Source organism: Syngnathoides biaculeatus, chromosome 2 (assembly GCF_019802595.1).
Source record: "Syngnathoides biaculeatus isolate LvHL_M chromosome 2, ASM1980259v1, whole genome shotgun sequence".
Classification (NCBI taxonomy): domain Eukaryota; kingdom Metazoa; phylum Chordata; class Actinopteri; order Syngnathiformes; family Syngnathidae; genus Syngnathoides; species Syngnathoides biaculeatus.
In genome coordinates, this window is record NC_084641.1 from 44,064,430 (window position 1) to 44,081,266 (window position 16,837).

Sequence of the window (16,837 nt, forward strand, 5' to 3'; positions counted from 1 at the left end):
TGATGAGATGTACGTGCACCCAAATAAGCAGGAAATATGCACCCAGGCCATGTTCACTGCGCTCAGATGGCCCTGACCCATCAGAGCCAGTTCCGCTCACATATTGGACGTCCTTTGCCTCAATTTCTCACAAATCTCATTTCGCCTTACACCAGTGCCCACGAGAAGACGCGAGGAGCGTTTTTAATGACTTTTCCTTTTTCCAGCCGTTCCGAGGGAAGATGGTGTAGGCGCATTCTCGTTAGTAAGTTAACGCCAGCGCCAGCTGCGTGGGGGTCGGACGTTCCAATCCGTATGCGCCTTGCATGAAAATGCAACACACCCCAAGTGTTCCCGTCGTCTCCGCAAGAGGCGCAGGTGAGCGATTGCAGCCGCTTGTTAGCGCACGTTCCAACGTGTCGTTCATTCCTTTCCGTGACCGGAATGCTTTTCGACGTTTCCTTTCATCCCGCCGTCTTCCATTTTGCACATTTTCAGACGACGGGCTTTGAACAGTCCGCCGGAGAGCTCGGAATCGGGTCACGGCGGCGTGGGCCGACAGAAACGACCGGACACCTCCTGGAAACGTCCCCGCGGCTGACTCGGAGGCCAGGCCCGCCGACCGGTGAACGCTTCGAGAGGTGTTCCGCCGTTATCTCATTGGAAGTTTGTTTGAAGGCCTCCCATAACGACGGGGAGCAGCTTAACCCCCCCCCCCCCCGCATCCTGGGAAGAGGCTCACTCCTCTCACGGATGAGCAAACGCCTTCCCGGCTACGAAACACATTTCGTGCCGTGCAAAAGTTCAAGCGTGATTGGCGTCTTACCCCGTTTCAAAACGATGCCGTGACATCGCTCCGAGCGTGCGCGAAGACAGGCCGGCTGCAACGTCCCCCCCCCCCCCCGCCCGCCCCTGCCAAAAGTGCACAGTGGCGCTCGGCGGGCCACAATCGAAGGTGTCGTCTGGGCGATTGTGCAGAGAGAGACAGCGAAAAACTGAGAGAGCTGAATTTGCCTCGCACAGGCCTTTCTCCAGCTCTACTGGCTTTCAGCGGAAGGTATTTTCTCAGTCCGCCGGCCAAAGACGCTCCTGACGACAATGAGCAGCCTTGTTAAGACGACTCCTGGTGAAGAAGTGGAAGGAGAAAAAAAAAAACAACAACAAAAAAAGAGCCAAAAACGGGGCCCGGGGAATGTCCAAAGCCAGGCCTTTTCTTCCTGTGCGCTAACATTTAGGAAAGAAGGATGCCGCTCTCGTATTAGCGTGCATGCCTTTGGGCAGGTTGCTGCAACTCTTGTGCCATGAACACATTTCATCATCAAGTGGCACAAAATTGTCGTTGAAAAGGGCACCTCAACAAGAGTGGCCCCCAACCCCACCCCCACCCCCAAATGTGCGCGCACGCAAGTCGGAGAGCCGCAAGTAAGACAATGAAGCACGCTTGAATATCAGCAGTTTTCCTTCCCAGAATCCATCTTCTATTTGACCAAATTCCTCTTGAACTGTCCACAAGAGTGTGAAGTGAGCCCCCGCCGCGTCTCACTTGAGAAACGTCCGATTTTTACGAGGTAACCTACAAAGTATTTTTATTTCAAAGCTGACAGTCCTCACGGAAATGTCAGTTGATTTATTCTCGTGGATTTTTCTCAATTGGGAATTTGGTTTTTAGAATCTCATCGCTTTACTATTTTCCTTCTTTTTGTGTGTGTCTAATGCTCCCTGCCACAAAATGAAGATCCCGCCTCATTTCATTCGTCAAAACTTTCATTTTGCAAATGGCACGCAGTAATATCTCGCAGTCTCCGGATGACTGCACTTCAATTGAGGTATTGCGCCACGGCCTAAAAAACAGAACAATAACTGGATGAGGCAACATTTTCTTCGACGAAATCACAACAAAACCGAGACGATTGATTTGAGACAATCGCTTTCAAAAGCAAAGACCAAGTCCGACGCCTCGGTGTTCCGACTGATTCTGACCTGACTTTCAAATCAATCACAAAAAGTGCCTTCTACCATGTGAAGAACATTTCTAGAGTCAAGCAGACCAGCGAAAGCGCATCCATGCTTTTATCTCAAGTGGACTTGGCTACTGTAATGGTCTTCTGACTGGACTTCCCAAGAAGAGTATTAAACAGCTCGTTGCAGCTCGTTCAGAATGCTTCATCTCGGGTTCTGGCCAGAAGAAAGCGGTCAGATCTGGAAGTCCTTGCGCTGGCTTCCAGTCAGCTTTAGAAGGGATTTGAAAGTTCTGCTACTGCTCTAGAAATCAGTCAATGGTTTCGGTCCCGAATACATGGAAAGAATGCTCACGGAATACAAACCCAGTCGACCTCTGAGATCGACTGATTCGGGTCAGAGTCCAAAGCAAACATGGCGAAGCAGCTTTTAGCAAACAAATGGAATGAAATAAGTCGCCAACAAATCCAGGTTAAAAATGCTTTTTTTTCTCGTGTTTCCACTTTTTAATCATATTACTTGCACTGTACGCAGTTTTAATTCTTTTTTTTTTTAAATATATTTTGTTGTCCTTTTTATCCCGTTTAAATCTCTTTGTTTTCAAACGCTTTTAATCATGTAAAGCACATTGAGTTACCCCATTTATGAAATGCGCTATATAAATAAATGTGCTTTGGTTTGCTTCATGCTCATTGTTAATATGCATATATATATATATATTACGTTTCAGAACGCTAATTAAAGTCTCACTCAACCGTTGCGGCATCAACAGTTTGCACATCCGCCTCCCAGTCGCGAGTTGGGCTGTTCCAATCTCCCCGTATGGCGTTTGCACGTTCTCCTGGTGCTTGTGTGGTTTTTCACCAGGTATTCCGGCATTCTACTCCAAAAAAAAAAGAAGCTCACTGAAGATTCTAAATTGTCCCTTGGGGCGTATACCGGCACGCTCCCAAAGTTCAGCGGGGATAGGCTCCAGCACTTCCGTGACCCTTGCGAGGATACGTAGCTTGGATAATGGATGGATGGATGAATATTATGTATTATACTGAGAGCTGTCGTTTAATTGAAGACTCTAAATTGCCCGTAGGCGTAGATGGTTGTTTGTGTCTACGTGGCCCGCGATCGGCTGCCGACCAGTTGGGGACGCGCCCTGCCTCCTGCCCGAAGACAGCTGGGATTTGTGAGGATAAGCGGCTCCGAAAACGGACGGACGGTTGACTACAGCCTCTCCTACATCTCCCGACAATCCCTCCAGCGGACGGACCTGCGACCCAAATGAGAAGATACCAGAAGGAGATGAAACGTCACATTGGGGCCAAGTTCAAACTTTGACCCTTGTACTGGTACTGGTACAGGCCTCCAGAGCTCAGCCTGCGCCCCCTTTGCCCACGTGGACCGCAGCACCGATGCGTCAGCGCAAGCTACCGAGTTGGAACCTTCAGAGCGTGTCCTCGCTTAAGGCTTTGATACTTGTTTTTTGCTTGAAAACCCCAAAACCCCAAACGTCCATCTGTCAGCGCGCCGGGATTTGAGGGGAGGGTCGACTTTATCTTTTGCATGAAAGACGTGCGCTGGGAGTCGCGGGGGGAGAGCGGGAAGGACGGGTTTTCCGAGCAGGGTGCGTCCGCGGATGCCGGCACACTGGGTGTTCTCTCTCTCTCGGTCGGGTTCTGTGAAAATACCTCCAGGATTAGGGGGGAGTGTGTGCCAAAAGTGATTGACAGCTGGCACACATGGGGGGTACTCAGCTGTTGCCCCCTCCACTCTACCACCACCTGCCGCTACCCCTTTTCCACCGCAGAAGCGTAAGATTTCATGCCCCCAAAAAAACCCGAACCCTCTTTTTTCTTTGGCGCACAATCCCAAACCGCAAATTCTGCTTCAGATGTGTCAAATTCTCCAGACGTGATTGGACAAATATGAAAACTAAAGACCTTTACGTCAAAGCGTGACCGCCCCCCCCTTCCGCATCATAAAGAACACTCCTGATCGCCCGCAATCTTTGTCCCACACATACATCATCGTCATCGTCATCATCATCATCCCATCCTGGCACTCCAGAAGACAACAGCGCCTCCGGTGGACGTGTCACGAACTGCAAGGCACATGACTAACTGGAGGATGAATTGTTCTGACGTTGTGATCATTTTGCCTTTGGCTAATTTCAAAAGTAGCCAGATGATTCCGAGGCTTTCCTTGTATATTTGTCTCACTGGAAGAATTCCGTTTTGTCTGTAATTGCAGACTTGCGGGTTACCCGCTTGAAAGGCCCCGCGAGGCTCCAACAGAGCTTGCGGACGCAAGCGCGCCGTATCCAAACCTCTATAAGGTAACCGCAGGGCCCGGGTCGTCACCGGATCGATTTTTTCCATAGGGCTCCGTTGTGGGATGGTTTTTACATCGCTCGTCCTACATCACGGGCTGACCGTAAAGTTTTCGCCGTCTGCAAAATTACATGTAATGAAGTGCAATTTCGCAAACCATATTTTCCACTTTGTCCAGATTGTTCAAAGCAAGGAGGCCAAATGAACGTCAGCCATGTACAGCGAGCAGCGTGCAGCGAGGGCTGCGATGGAAAATGACACACGAGAGGCTCTCCGCACACGCGCACACTAACGAGAAGAACTTACAGAGCGCCGCCATCTCTTTGGGCAGGTCAGCACCGAATCTCCCAAAAAGGCTGCTGCTGGCCAGCAGGTCAAAGGGAGAGTGGCTTCTCATGGAGTTGAAGGCGAAGGGGTACACGGCGGGCGGGAAGCCGGTCATGTGGCCCACCTGCTGGTCCCTGTTGGTCGCCATGGCGAGGACACGCCCGGGAAATTCGTGCCGCCGAAGGCCCAACGGGTGAGCGAGATCGGGGAGGCCTCGCGTTTAGCGGGGAAACGGCAAACTCCTCTCCAGTGGAAACATCCAGTTTCTGGGGAAGACAAGAAAGAGACACACAGACTTGTTATTTCTTACTTGACCGCAGAAGACAAAAAAGATAAATCCTTCTGATTGGCATCAACATGATACATAAGTGGTTCCTGTTGGGACCGCAAACATCTTTAACCTCGCATCAACTCAGAGACCCTGAGCCACGCTCTCTCCGGGATGCAGAAAAGTTGAATGCGAGAAGGATTTGCAGACTTTATAAGAACGGGTATGAGGACAAGAGAAGGATGGGGGGCGGGGGCGGGGTCAACCCTAGATAAACACAGGTGAGGAGAAGAAGAAGCGCGAACCAGAGGAAAATCCAGAAAAAAAAGTGGAAGTGGGTGAGGGGGGGGGAAAGATAAGACATTTGGGAAAAAAAAAAAAAGTTAAAACTGAGACAAGTAGGGAGGGGGGGGGTAAAAGAGATGAGTAGGGGGTGGGTGTGTGGGGGGGGGTGAAACTAAAAGAGAGAGCACTCTTGTTCCTTCAGTATTGAAGAGCTTCCAGACTATGCCATATGATTTAAATCAGCAGAACTCTGCTATGAAGAGCTCCTCTGTTCCTGCTGCCAGCCGAGCACAGCAGCCTAACCCCCCCTCCCAAGACCAGAGGCCCAGACACGGGGTCCGCGCGGGGAGGAAGCTGAGAACCACTGATTGCTAACTGCTGCTGTCACTTCCAAGGAGCTTATGTCGAGCTCCGGCACCCGCCCCGCGAAGCCCCCTCGCCACTTAAGACGCCACACGGCAGGCTCGGACCGGGAAGCGGTCAAGCGCCGCCGTTGAACGCTGACGAGGGAGCCGGGAATGCCTGCACGTTTGCTTTTTCATGTTTTCGCAGACTTGAGGAGCTTGTTTTTTTACAAATGTGGCTTTGAAAAAGAGCACAGCCAAAGAATTTGGGACTGCGGTGGCTTGCGAATTTGGGGGCGGAGGACAGAAATTGTGCTGACGAAGGCAACGACGCCACTTGTTGAGAAGACAGAACTGCTGAACGTAATCACGCCGATCATAACAAATGAAGAGCGGAAAAAGTCCGAGGAGAAAACAGCCACCACTTCCAGCACCGTACACGTACCACCAAGTCAGTGCGCGCACGTGCAATCAAGCCCTCGGAAAGAACAAAAAAACCTGTTAAAACAGCCACAAACTCGCACGCCGCGTCTTTGCCAGGGTTCTGGCTCAATCCCGTCTTTCTATTTCAACAGAGCCAGTTAATTACAGCCTACTGCCGCTGGGAGCTTCAAACCACCACTAATTTCGAGTTGCATTACAGTAAACTGTTCCACATGTGGATCCGGGGCCCGGGCAGGCTCGGGTGACCACGTTTCAGGAAGGAGCAGCCCTCGATAGGCGCCAACCCCCATTCTGCCAACATTGCCGCCTTTCTTTTCAACTTCTCCTTCTGAGGAGTCGGGATCTTCGCGGCCGAGTCGGATCACCTTCATCGGCGCAGCTTACGCCCACAGTCCTCGTGGGTCAGGTCAGTCATTGGCAAGCAAACAAACGAGCAAAAAGATAACCGAAAACCTCACAGCGGGCCGCAATGGACTACACGTACGAACAGTACGGTGCCGGATTTGGTCGGCCCACTTAGGCCACTGCCTCGCGGGGCCTTCAGAGGCAGCAAACCTCTGCCAGTGCTGCGACAAGCGAGTCGGATGGAAGAGTCGGCTTTTGTAAACCAAAAAATATTGATCCGTCCATCGATCCAGTGTTGCGGGCGTGAATACAAAGGAGTTCGGAAGCTACTCAAAGAACGGCAACTTAGCACAATACCCCGCAGAAGGGAAGAAGGAAGGAGCAGACAAGCACCCTTTTTCAAAAGAACACAGCAGATTGACTCTCCTCCCCGAACACAATCATGACTTGATGAAAAAAGATGGCGCCAGAGTTTTTTTAATGACGCACATCAGTCCAAAAAGAGTCATTTGTGCTTTACCGCGGGCCCCCGTTGTAGGCTTGCTTCGCCAATGAGTCTGGGTCGAGAAGGGCAAGAGGGGAATTTGGAGTGACCTTAGCCGGGGCCAATTGGGCACAGAGGCCCTCCCCACTTCGCCTGAGCCGGGGGGGGGTTGGGGGCAGCACCAGGGCCCTCTACGGGAGGCCTCCAGACTACCGCGGGGACTTCCCATCCCCGGCCAGGACGGGCGCTCTGCAGCGGAGTTTCCGATGTCACAGACTTGATCGGGTGTGCTGCCGCGGCGGTTGCTGGTTCCGATCCGCAGATGAGCCTCAGCGTTGATTAGGCCCAAAGGTTGCGTGGAGAAAATCAATCGCGCTACTTAAACGTTGCGACGAGGTGCGCCTCGACATAACAAGACTCCTTGTTTTTGAGGACTTCCGGTTGTAGCGAAAAGTTGAAGAATGGAGGAGGAAACAAATGCAAAAGCAGCACAAACCTCCCCAGTGGTCAAACGAGAAGAAGATCGTTGGAGCTCACTTCTAACTTGACAGCGTGCGGAACATCAACTACGCAGATGCTGTGAAACAAATTCTGCATTTCACTCAAATGACATCAACCTCTCATAACACCGAACATAATGTTGCCCTCCTCTCCTGGAGCGTGTGGTAACGAGCACAAAAAAAACAAAAAAAATTCGCTCCTTCGCCCAAACGCTGGGACAGCTGAACTTGTCGGGGAAGTGACGTTGTCGGCGCCTCGCAGAGGGGAATTCACGCCCCTTGCTGAGCTTGCTGCGCCCATCAAGCGTGTGGACTTTCAATGTGTCACGCGAACAAATTCAAGAGATCTTTCACTAATGGTGGGTACGTATAGCATTAGGTTTAGGACTCCACCGAACCACGGTGAAAGCCACTGTCAACAAATGGTGAATGTTCCCGGGAGTCGCCGGCCTACAAAACAAAACCCAAGAGCACAGCAACAACTCATCCAGAAGTTCACAAAGGAATCCAGGACAAGATTGAAAGAACTGAACGCCTCTTTTACCTCGCTTAAGGTCAGTGTTCGTGATTCGACGAGAAAAAAACAGAAGCAAAAAAACACAAAACGAAGGTTTTGGAATGGCCTAATCAAAGTCCAGAAACGAATCCCAATTGAAATATTGTGCCTTGACCTTAAAAAGGTCGTTTGTGCTTCAGAACCCTCCAGAGGTTCCAGAATCCTCCCAAAAACAAGACAGCGGTTGTTGTGTCAACAAAACCTCCTCAGAACAATGAACAATCATCCATTTAGTTATTGATGGGATGGGAGAAGCAACTTTGCATGTTCTCCCAGTGCTTGCGTGGGTTTTCTCTCGGTACGCTGGTCTTTTAGCACATTCCAAAAATGTGTGTCTTACGATCAGGATCGGCTTTATTGGCCGAGTATGTCAACAACACGCAAGAAGGAATTTGTCTCGAGCGGTTGCCGCCGCCCTGGTACGACATACGCGTTGCGTACAAAGTACAGAACAAACCACCTGGCAGGAACTTTTGAGAACTCACAGCCATGCAAGGATGCCGTGCGAAGGCTGCCAAGGGCTCGGGAGCGAGCGTACGCGCTTTAAAGTCACCAGTCTTGTCATAGTCTGTCCTATGTCATATTCATACTTTGCAGTGGAATTGCACGTTGGCTGTTGCAGAATTGAATAACTTTATTGCAACTGGGAAGAAAACGTTGGAACGCTTGCTAGTTTTGGAAGGAGCTGGAGGAGCCGGAGGGTCCGGGCCGAGAGCATCCTGCCTGCTCTCGTCTCTGTTGGGGTCGGCACTTTGGATCGTTTGATTGATCCCTTGAAGTCGGAGTTTGTCCGGCCCCAAACCGGACTGCGATTCGATCAGCGCCGTGTAGAACTCTCTCGGCAGCGCTCGTGCTCGAGCTCGTTAAAGACGAGAAAATGGGAACTGGATTCGAAAGGTCATTTGTCTGTGAGGTGCCCTGCGAGTGGCAGCCAGCGGCTCTCGCCCAAAGATAGGACTCGAGTCCACTTGTGACCCGAATGAGTACTACAGAAACTGAACGGATGGCTGGGATGGCAGAATCTCTCTCTCGGGGTGTTTTTCATACCAGTGGTGAGTTGCGCGTAGTACCGATCTGCGTGCTTGGCTGCAGCTTGACTCGAGACTTGATGCGACGTTTTTCCCCTTATCGGCCACAAACTGGCTAAGATTGCCTCTGCCGGCGGAAGACAAGCGCCGCACTTCATTTTGGCTTGATGGCAAGCAACAACTTTGTACAGAATTTGATCAACGAATGGATTCTCATGCCCGGCGCCGGTCACAATTGCAAAGAGCTGCCGCCATCGACTACTTGTGGGTATTAACCGAATTCTGCGCGTGTGTATTGGGGGATGTTTGTAATCCATTGTCACAAAAGGTTATACATTGATTTGCAATGATTCAATGGAATTCTGATAGGCGTTTTACGATTAAAAATGTACTGTATGTACACATTGTGACAGGGTTAGGGTTCCTTCCTATCACGACAGAGTTGAGGATCGTTTTTGGTTTCTCTGCCGGCAAGTTTGAGTGACTTCACAGGTTTTCTTTTGAGTATTTCGAACGCGGCAAAAGTCTTCAACGGGCATTTTTTTTCCCCCCGGATTAAAATGTTTGCCAAAACCTTCAGCGGAACAGTTGAATACGCAGCCTCCAGATGAATGCAAAGTACCTTTTGTCCCGGTACGAAAATGTTTGCAGACTTAAATGTGTGTTGTTGTTGTTGTTTTTTTTATATATATATATATAAATAAAATTGTGCCAAATGTATATATGCGTTCATCTGAGATGATACGCTGTGGCGTCCCCGAAAGGGACAAGCCGAAAGAAAAACACTACACATATATATATATGATTTTTTTGTGTGATATTAAGACGTGCCCATTCATGCTCATTTCTCAACGCAAAGCCAAACACGTCTTCCAGCCGCAGTCATCTAATTGTCAACATGACGGGCATTTATGTTTCATAACTTGGAAGAGGAAGCCAGTGGCGGCACGCAGGGTTAAGTTGAAGTTGTGGGTCACAGGTAAAGTCATATGACTCCACGAGTGCAACAATTGTTTTTTGTTTTGTTTTTTTTAATCCAACGCAACAAACTGCAGTTGTCGTTGAGGGTTACGCGATCCGGCGACATTTCGTCTGCGGAAAGCGGACCCGCAACACGTGACTGTCGACGGCTTGCCGTCTCTCAACGAGTGCGTGGCTAACGGCTAACGGCTGGGTGGGGCCTGTGTTCCTTCGGTGACAGACGTCTCGGTCCAAACACACCTTGAGGCATTCCGTGGCCTCAAACTTGTTTGACATCTGCCTGCCGTCGGCGTCGCACGGAGACATATTTGCTTCCACACAACAATGCAAAGTCGCACTCGGGTGCAATTAGTTGACATTTAAAGAACAGTACGTACGTTCGACGGAGCGAGAGAAGAACAGAAATGGACAGCGTTCCAAGCTAATAGTCGACCAAAAGGACCGATGACATTTCGACTTTGATTTTGTATACATTTTTGCATACTTTGCAATGAAACCATACGACACCATCGCTCGCTGGATTCTGTCTTTCAACTCAGCGAGACATAAAACACTTTCTGAAAAGATTAAGTCATCCTCACAATTTTTCTCTTCCCATGATGCGGTCGAGCACTCTGGCATTTTAGGCGCGCTCTCCGACTTGTCATCAGTACCGCAAAGTGGGCTCAAAGCGCCGACAGGGATCTTAAGAAACGCACCGAGTCAAACCTAACGTGGAAACAGACACAAACACATCATCATTAATTATGGAATTATGATGCTGTGCTTTCAAGACCAGACCCCCCCCCCGCCCCCCCCAAAAAAAAAACAGCGGGCAAATCTCGCAATGCGATCTCCTGCTCAACTAACACAGATGAAAGAATTTGTTTCTGTGCGCCTCTCAAATCTGAACTTGTTTGGTTGATGAACTCCCGCCGCAGGTCCTTCAGCACGCGTCTTCAATTAACAGCCACGCTGTTACTGTTTTTCTCTGCTCGCCGATATAACCCTCACTTTCGAGTCGGGTCCGCCAGCGGCGGTAAAACCGCAGACGGCAGGTGGGGCGCTCGTCGCCAACGCTGCATTGAAGCTTGGTGGACAGACGCGCGAAACAAGTCAAAACAGGCGACGACATCAAGCGCAGCATCTCTGTGACATGTACGCCGGTAACAAGTGGAACCTGTTAACCGAGGCAATGCGCCAGAATCGGGAGCATCGTGAATAAATAAATGAAGAGCAGAGCTGTATACGCACGCCACTAAAAAGGTGGAAAACAACGCCGGCCTTTTCCAACTTTCCAGCATGTTGGTTATGATAAAAAAGGTCAAGGACTGCTGACTCCTCCGGTGAATCGACATCAAACACGTGCACATATGCTAATAATAAAGAGCTCCACAGGCGCTGGGCAACAGCCACTAACTAATAAGCACATGTGCACGGAGTACGTGCGTCCTCAAGTACGCGTTCCTACAAACGGAGGGCGTGATGGACGAAACGTTACTCGCGCGGACCCAGTTTTATTCAGGCAAGTGCAAAAATACGTATCTCCGTCTTCGGTTCACAAACCACTGCTGCAAAATACAACCTCGATCCCAACGAAGACAACAACAACAACAAAACGGGGAAGTTTGGAGAAATTTGACATTTTTTGCACCTGAAATTCACTCACCGATTCCGGTGTGGACCAACAGATGAATGAGTTGACAAAAGGGTCCGATGAGCCGAGCTAGCCTGGAGGGAAGGGGGGGGGGGGCGAGGAGTGGGGGGGGGGCAAAGGGAGGCAAGAAGTGTGCACGTTCATCAGTTGCTTCTGACAGCAACAGCGGGTTGCAGCCAACCTCTCGCTCTCCCTCTCCCTCTCTCTCTCTCTCTCTCTCTCTCTCTCTTCCTCCTCCTCCCCACTTCTAAAAATCACTCTTTCACTTGCTAGGAAATAATTATACTGTGTGATTCATAACCTTGTCCTTGGTCACGTGACCCAACCCTTCAAAACTACAGCACTTCCCCCCCCCCCCCCCCCACAAGCCACAAAACGCCTGCAGGGAACAAAAAGCCCTACACAACTTGGGTTTGTCCGTTCCGAGTTGTTGTTGTTGACTATCGACCATTCGGGCAGGTTTTCACGTCACGTCGCAATCAGCCAATTTGCATCTGACGAGGAGGACACTGCAAAATGTGCAGCATGGCAGATTATCAGCCACTCATGGCCGACGCCACTCATCAAACTGGAAGGCGCATTTATTTCAGCCCCAACGTCTTTCGTGGCGGCCATGTGACAGTTCCCCCAAATCAGTTCCATCGGGGGCCCACTCCAGCGTAATTCAACATGAAAGAAACTCTGGGACCCGAACGGGGAAGGAGAACTGAAAGCATTCTGCTCTTATTGGGGATAAATTAAAGCCAGAATTTGGCTTTCAAAGCGTTTTGGGGGATGCACAACATCTGTCCACATCCTGACAAACAAAACGTCTCCCAGCCCCGAACGGCCTTTGCCAAAGAAGGGCTCGGATTTCCGGCGGCGGCGCGTCGGTTCTGCGAGATGGGAGAGCGCAGCGGCGACAACTCGGGGTGTGCCCCTGAGCGTGCCCCTCTTGGCCTTATGAGATCATACGTTTCAGATCTGGTTGTGGTTCTGGGCGTGTGCCTTGCTTTTCTGAATGTGAGCTTTCTCGGCTTAGGAGGAGCAACTCCCGACGAGGAGGCGAGGACACACCTTAGCTGGGCACCGGGTCAGAGCGTGACCAACTCTTTCCCCCCCAAAATAAAGAAATAAAAACAACGTAAAAAAAAAAAACAATAATAAACAAACGACAGAAACATTCCTCTCATAACTGTCAAGCAGCCTCAGCATTTCAAGGCAACTCACGGCAAAGTAAACCCGTTTGTTTACTTTGCATTTCTGTTCAGAAGAATGTCATTGTGCCGCTGCCATTATTAAACATTCGACATTAGACAGGGCCAATGACCAAAAGTAATAAGAATGACACGTCCGCAGGAGCAAAAAACAGGGACGCCGGATGGGCGCAATCCTCGTTAGGCAGTGACAAGAAGAAGAAAACAAAACACACTGATTGGTCAGTGACTCGGCGAGGAAACGACTGCAACACAGGCAAATAGCTGAACAGCCAAGTAGCGCTAAGGAGGCCTTTGGACGGACTGTGTCACAGCCACAAGTGGAACACAACACACCACCTCCGCTGGCCTTCGCACCCTCACGAGCACTAACATCGGTTTTCAAGACGACCTTCGATCTATCCGCCCACCGCTCATCCCGGTTTGGGTCACGGGGCGCCGGAGCCCATCCCGGCGTACCCCGCCCTGAGCTGGTCCCGGGGCGCACGTGAACACCGACAAGCATTCACACCGTCACCGATTCCAATTCAGTCTGCGATGAATGCAAGCATGTTTTTGGAACGTGGGAGGAAACCGGAGTGCCCGGAGAAAAGCCGCCGCGGGCGGGGTCCGGGATTTCAACTCGTCCGTCCTCTGGACTGTGAGCCAGAGGCTCTCGCCGGTCACACATTGCGGTTTGTCTGATTGCGCGGTGAAAGTCCGTACGAAAGGTACCAAAAGCACAGGTCACACCGCTACCTCAAATGAACCGCAGAGCATTTTGTTGACTTTTCAAACAAGACTTTCCACTGGGCTTGATTATACTTGGAAAGACATTTCATGAGTTCAATCAAGATTGTGACATTGCAACAACAGAACACAGAACGGAATCCATCATGATGCAGTACTAAACCGTTCAAAAGACTTGAACTATGAAACACTTGAATGCATGAAAGGTAGTATAGAAGAAACACTTCCTCCACAAGTGGCGAGCACAGTGAAGACGTTAAAGCAGTCGAGGGCCGACGCGCAACCGCAGGAGACGGCGGCGATCGCGAGACGCCAATGCAGCCATGGCGCGTGGACGAAAATGCATGCGAATCAAAGTCTTTGTCCTGAGCAGTGACGACGCAGTCAACACAACCCCAAAGGAAGAAAAAAAACGGACGCAGCAACCTTTCAAAACAAAATAAAACAGAGGCTAATTCAGTCGCATCGCGTTAACGTGTCACCGAATTTATCCGAGACTTGTTTCTGATGGAATTCAACAACTCGCTGTTTATGCTCGTTGCGCTAAAAGCTTTTATGGGGAGGTCGCAGTGGGCTTTTCTTGTTCATGGTGTCGGCCTCTTGGAAATCATATCTCAGATTAGGACCTCCTAATAATTATTCTCCCAACTACAAACACAGAAATCTTCCACTGGAGGTTTTGTCCATCGACTGGAATTGAAGGCGAGAAATTCGAGCCCCTGAGAAAATAATAAAGGACTGAGCTTTTCTGTTCTTATTTTGCCATTCAGGGTTCCATCAAGAAGACGTCGCAGTTGACATGCGCAACGAGTGTCAAGTGGAGAGTTTTTGCAAAAGAATCAACTTATGCGTGCGTGGCTTGTTGGGAAAGCTCACGGAATGGACGGCCGTCAGTCATCTTGTCCCCACATGACATTCCTCCAGAGCTCAGAGAGCCGAGAAAACTTAGTTACGGCCTTAAAATACTGTTTCGTTTGATGTCCAATTTGAATCCATTTGTCCCCTTCAGTCAAAAGAAAAGAAACAAGAAGGCAGTAAAATGAGTCCACATTTGGAGAAAGGGACCCTTGAAACAATACACACCAGTTGAAGTGTTAGTACGGTCAAAGGTTGAATATGACATCGCTCCACCTTTGACAGCTATTACAGCCTGAACACTTTGAAAAGGCTTGATGTGACCAAAACAAACACCCGAGGCCTACTTTGAACTTTTTGACTGATAAAAGTAGATTCAACTCCTCTGCGATTGCATTTGCAAAACGCAGGAACTCCTCTGACGTCGTAAAAATGATTTTGTGAACGACTCCCGATTGCCAACTAGTGTGCTGTGCTGTGCTGTGCTGTGCTGTGCTGTGCTGTGAGAACTCATCGGGGCTTCCAGAGGAATTTATCTCCCGTAATTTCACTTAGTTTGTTCGGAGAGGATTCTGTATCAATTACAGCAATATCAATCTTTCGTGCGTCAAACCCAGCGACAATTGAAACGGGCTTCCACCAGATGGCGGAAGGTCTGAGAAACAAATCAGACAACAGCGGACGATTCATTGGGGTTATTTAAACGGGCCCACCTTTAAAAGTTGGTGACTTTCTGTGAGTAAATTGAGATGAAATCTGCATTCAGCGTTGCCCGCGTCATGACATTTTTCTTCTCAAATACGGGGCCTGTTGTACGCTTCTTTTCTTCAGATATTTTCACGTCCATTAGGTAGACCCGTACAAAATGAAAATAAAGGACTGGCTAAGCAGTCACAGGCGCGACTACTCTTCTGGGGTTTTTTTTTTTTGGGGTTTTTTTTTTCCAGAAAGCTACAATTCAGGAAGCGGCCATCTTAGCCGGCATGTAAAAGGCACCTCCACGGATCCTTATCTGGTTTACATATGATTTAAGGGTTGCTTATGAAGCCACCGAAGCCCAAAGACATCCCTCAATCTGTTTACACGGCAGCGCTAAACGAATGCCTGCCTCCGTGGGACCCTTAAAGACCAACTCTATTCACGGTCCGAGCCACGGGAATTTCACCGGAAGCGTCCGCAAGTGACCAAAACGATGGCGTCGGTGCGCGGGCCGCTCGCCGCGTGGCGGTGGCGGCGGGGGTCAGAGGTCACTTGTGTTTGTGTTTCAGTGTCAGCGGAGTGCGCTTCAGCCAGAGATTTACGATCATTGCGTCTGTGAGCCGGTGCGACGGGGGATAATGAAGACGGATCAGGGCGCTCTCGCTGGGCACCACTGGAAACACGGCCCTTTGCCCCCTCCTCTCGGGCGTCATTAACTTCAAGCGGCGGCCGCTCTGACAACAAACCTAACGCCTCGCACGCGCCCGGGCTAAAAGTCGACCGCGGGGAGTTCCGTCGCCGACGGGAAGTCATCTGCCGACCGAGGGAGTCGGAAGGCGCGAAGCTCCGCGGCTCCTCGGGATGCCTTTGTGAAGGTATGAAATATTCATAAGCGCCGGTCGTGCGTTTCCACTTAACATTCAACATATTTGCATTCACCGAGCAATGTAGCGGAGGCCTGGGGCTTGCTGGCAGACGAGGAAAGAGCAAAGAGTGATGACAGAGGACGCAAGAAAGGCAGGAAGTGAGCTCAGTCGCTTTTACCAAGAAAAAAAAATTGACGGACGCTGCAGTGAGCCAAATCGGACGGAGCCAAAAGCCACGGTCGGATCGAGAGAGCCGAGGATTCGAGAGGTTAACGGGATGGGCGGGTTTTCCTCCCTCACAAAGATGGCGGACATTTCGCCCGCACGTCGTGTCGAGTTCGGTAGCGCAGCCGGAAAAAGCGGGAACGCGAAAGGAGAGACCACGTCCGCACGCGCAAAACTACGACGGCCGACACTTTCCTGCTCATTTATAGTCCCGCTACCTTCAAGTACACACCGGGAAATGACTTTGTCGTGGCAGAGGGAAACGGGCCGGGGCAGCTTTCCACCACAATCTACCTTTGGAACAAAAACAAATGAGCACAAAGGCTGGACGTGAAAGTCCCACTTGGGGTGGTGGGGGGGGGGTGTTGGGGGTGCATCGAGAGGTTGCAAATGAGCGCTCTGGCCTGTTCCCCGACATGTGCGGCCAATGAAAGGTGAACGTCTCTCCTGTCTCTACTTTCCTCCAAAATCAGCCATGATGTCACCGTGAACCCATGTTGAACCCACCTCTGTCAAAAAGCATTACTCCCCCCCCCCCACCCCCCCAGCCTCATTTTCTGTTCCAGCCTCGCAAATTCTTCACTGAGTTGCCATTCTTTCCCTTTTCCTCCTTTTTTCATATTTCTGTATTTTCATCATTTCCCCTCCGCCGTCTCTCCGTGTCGTCGGCTTTTCTTTCAGCAAATATTTTGGGAAAGCCTCGTTCATTTAATAAGTCCCGAAACAGTGATTGTTTTGCCAAAAAATGCCAGGATGTTGCGAAGACCATAAACTTTGTTTCAACTGTGGCTTGACGCCCCGCACGCA

The 16,837-nt window shown here is 50.3% G+C and overlaps 1 protein-coding gene across 6 annotated transcripts in view; it reads right to left on the reverse strand.

Moving 5' to 3' along the window:
- Nucleotides 1–16,837, reverse strand: part of rarga (retinoic acid receptor gamma a) — a 42,365-nt gene that overhangs the window by 22,204 nt on the left and 3,324 nt on the right. For 3 of the 6 annotated variants that reach the window (XM_061807421.1, XM_061807406.1, XM_061807432.1), the window contains exon 2: nt 4,569–4,855. In XM_061807421.1, coding sequence (XP_061663405.1) covers nt 4,569–4,737 — 169 coding nt within the window. In that variant the 5' untranslated portion in view covers nt 4,738–4,855. Of the gene's footprint in view, nt 1–4,568; nt 4,856–10,405; nt 10,533–16,837 lie in introns of those variants that run through there. The other 3 variants (XM_061807400.1, XM_061807415.1, XM_061807391.1) reach the window with 3 other exon arrangements.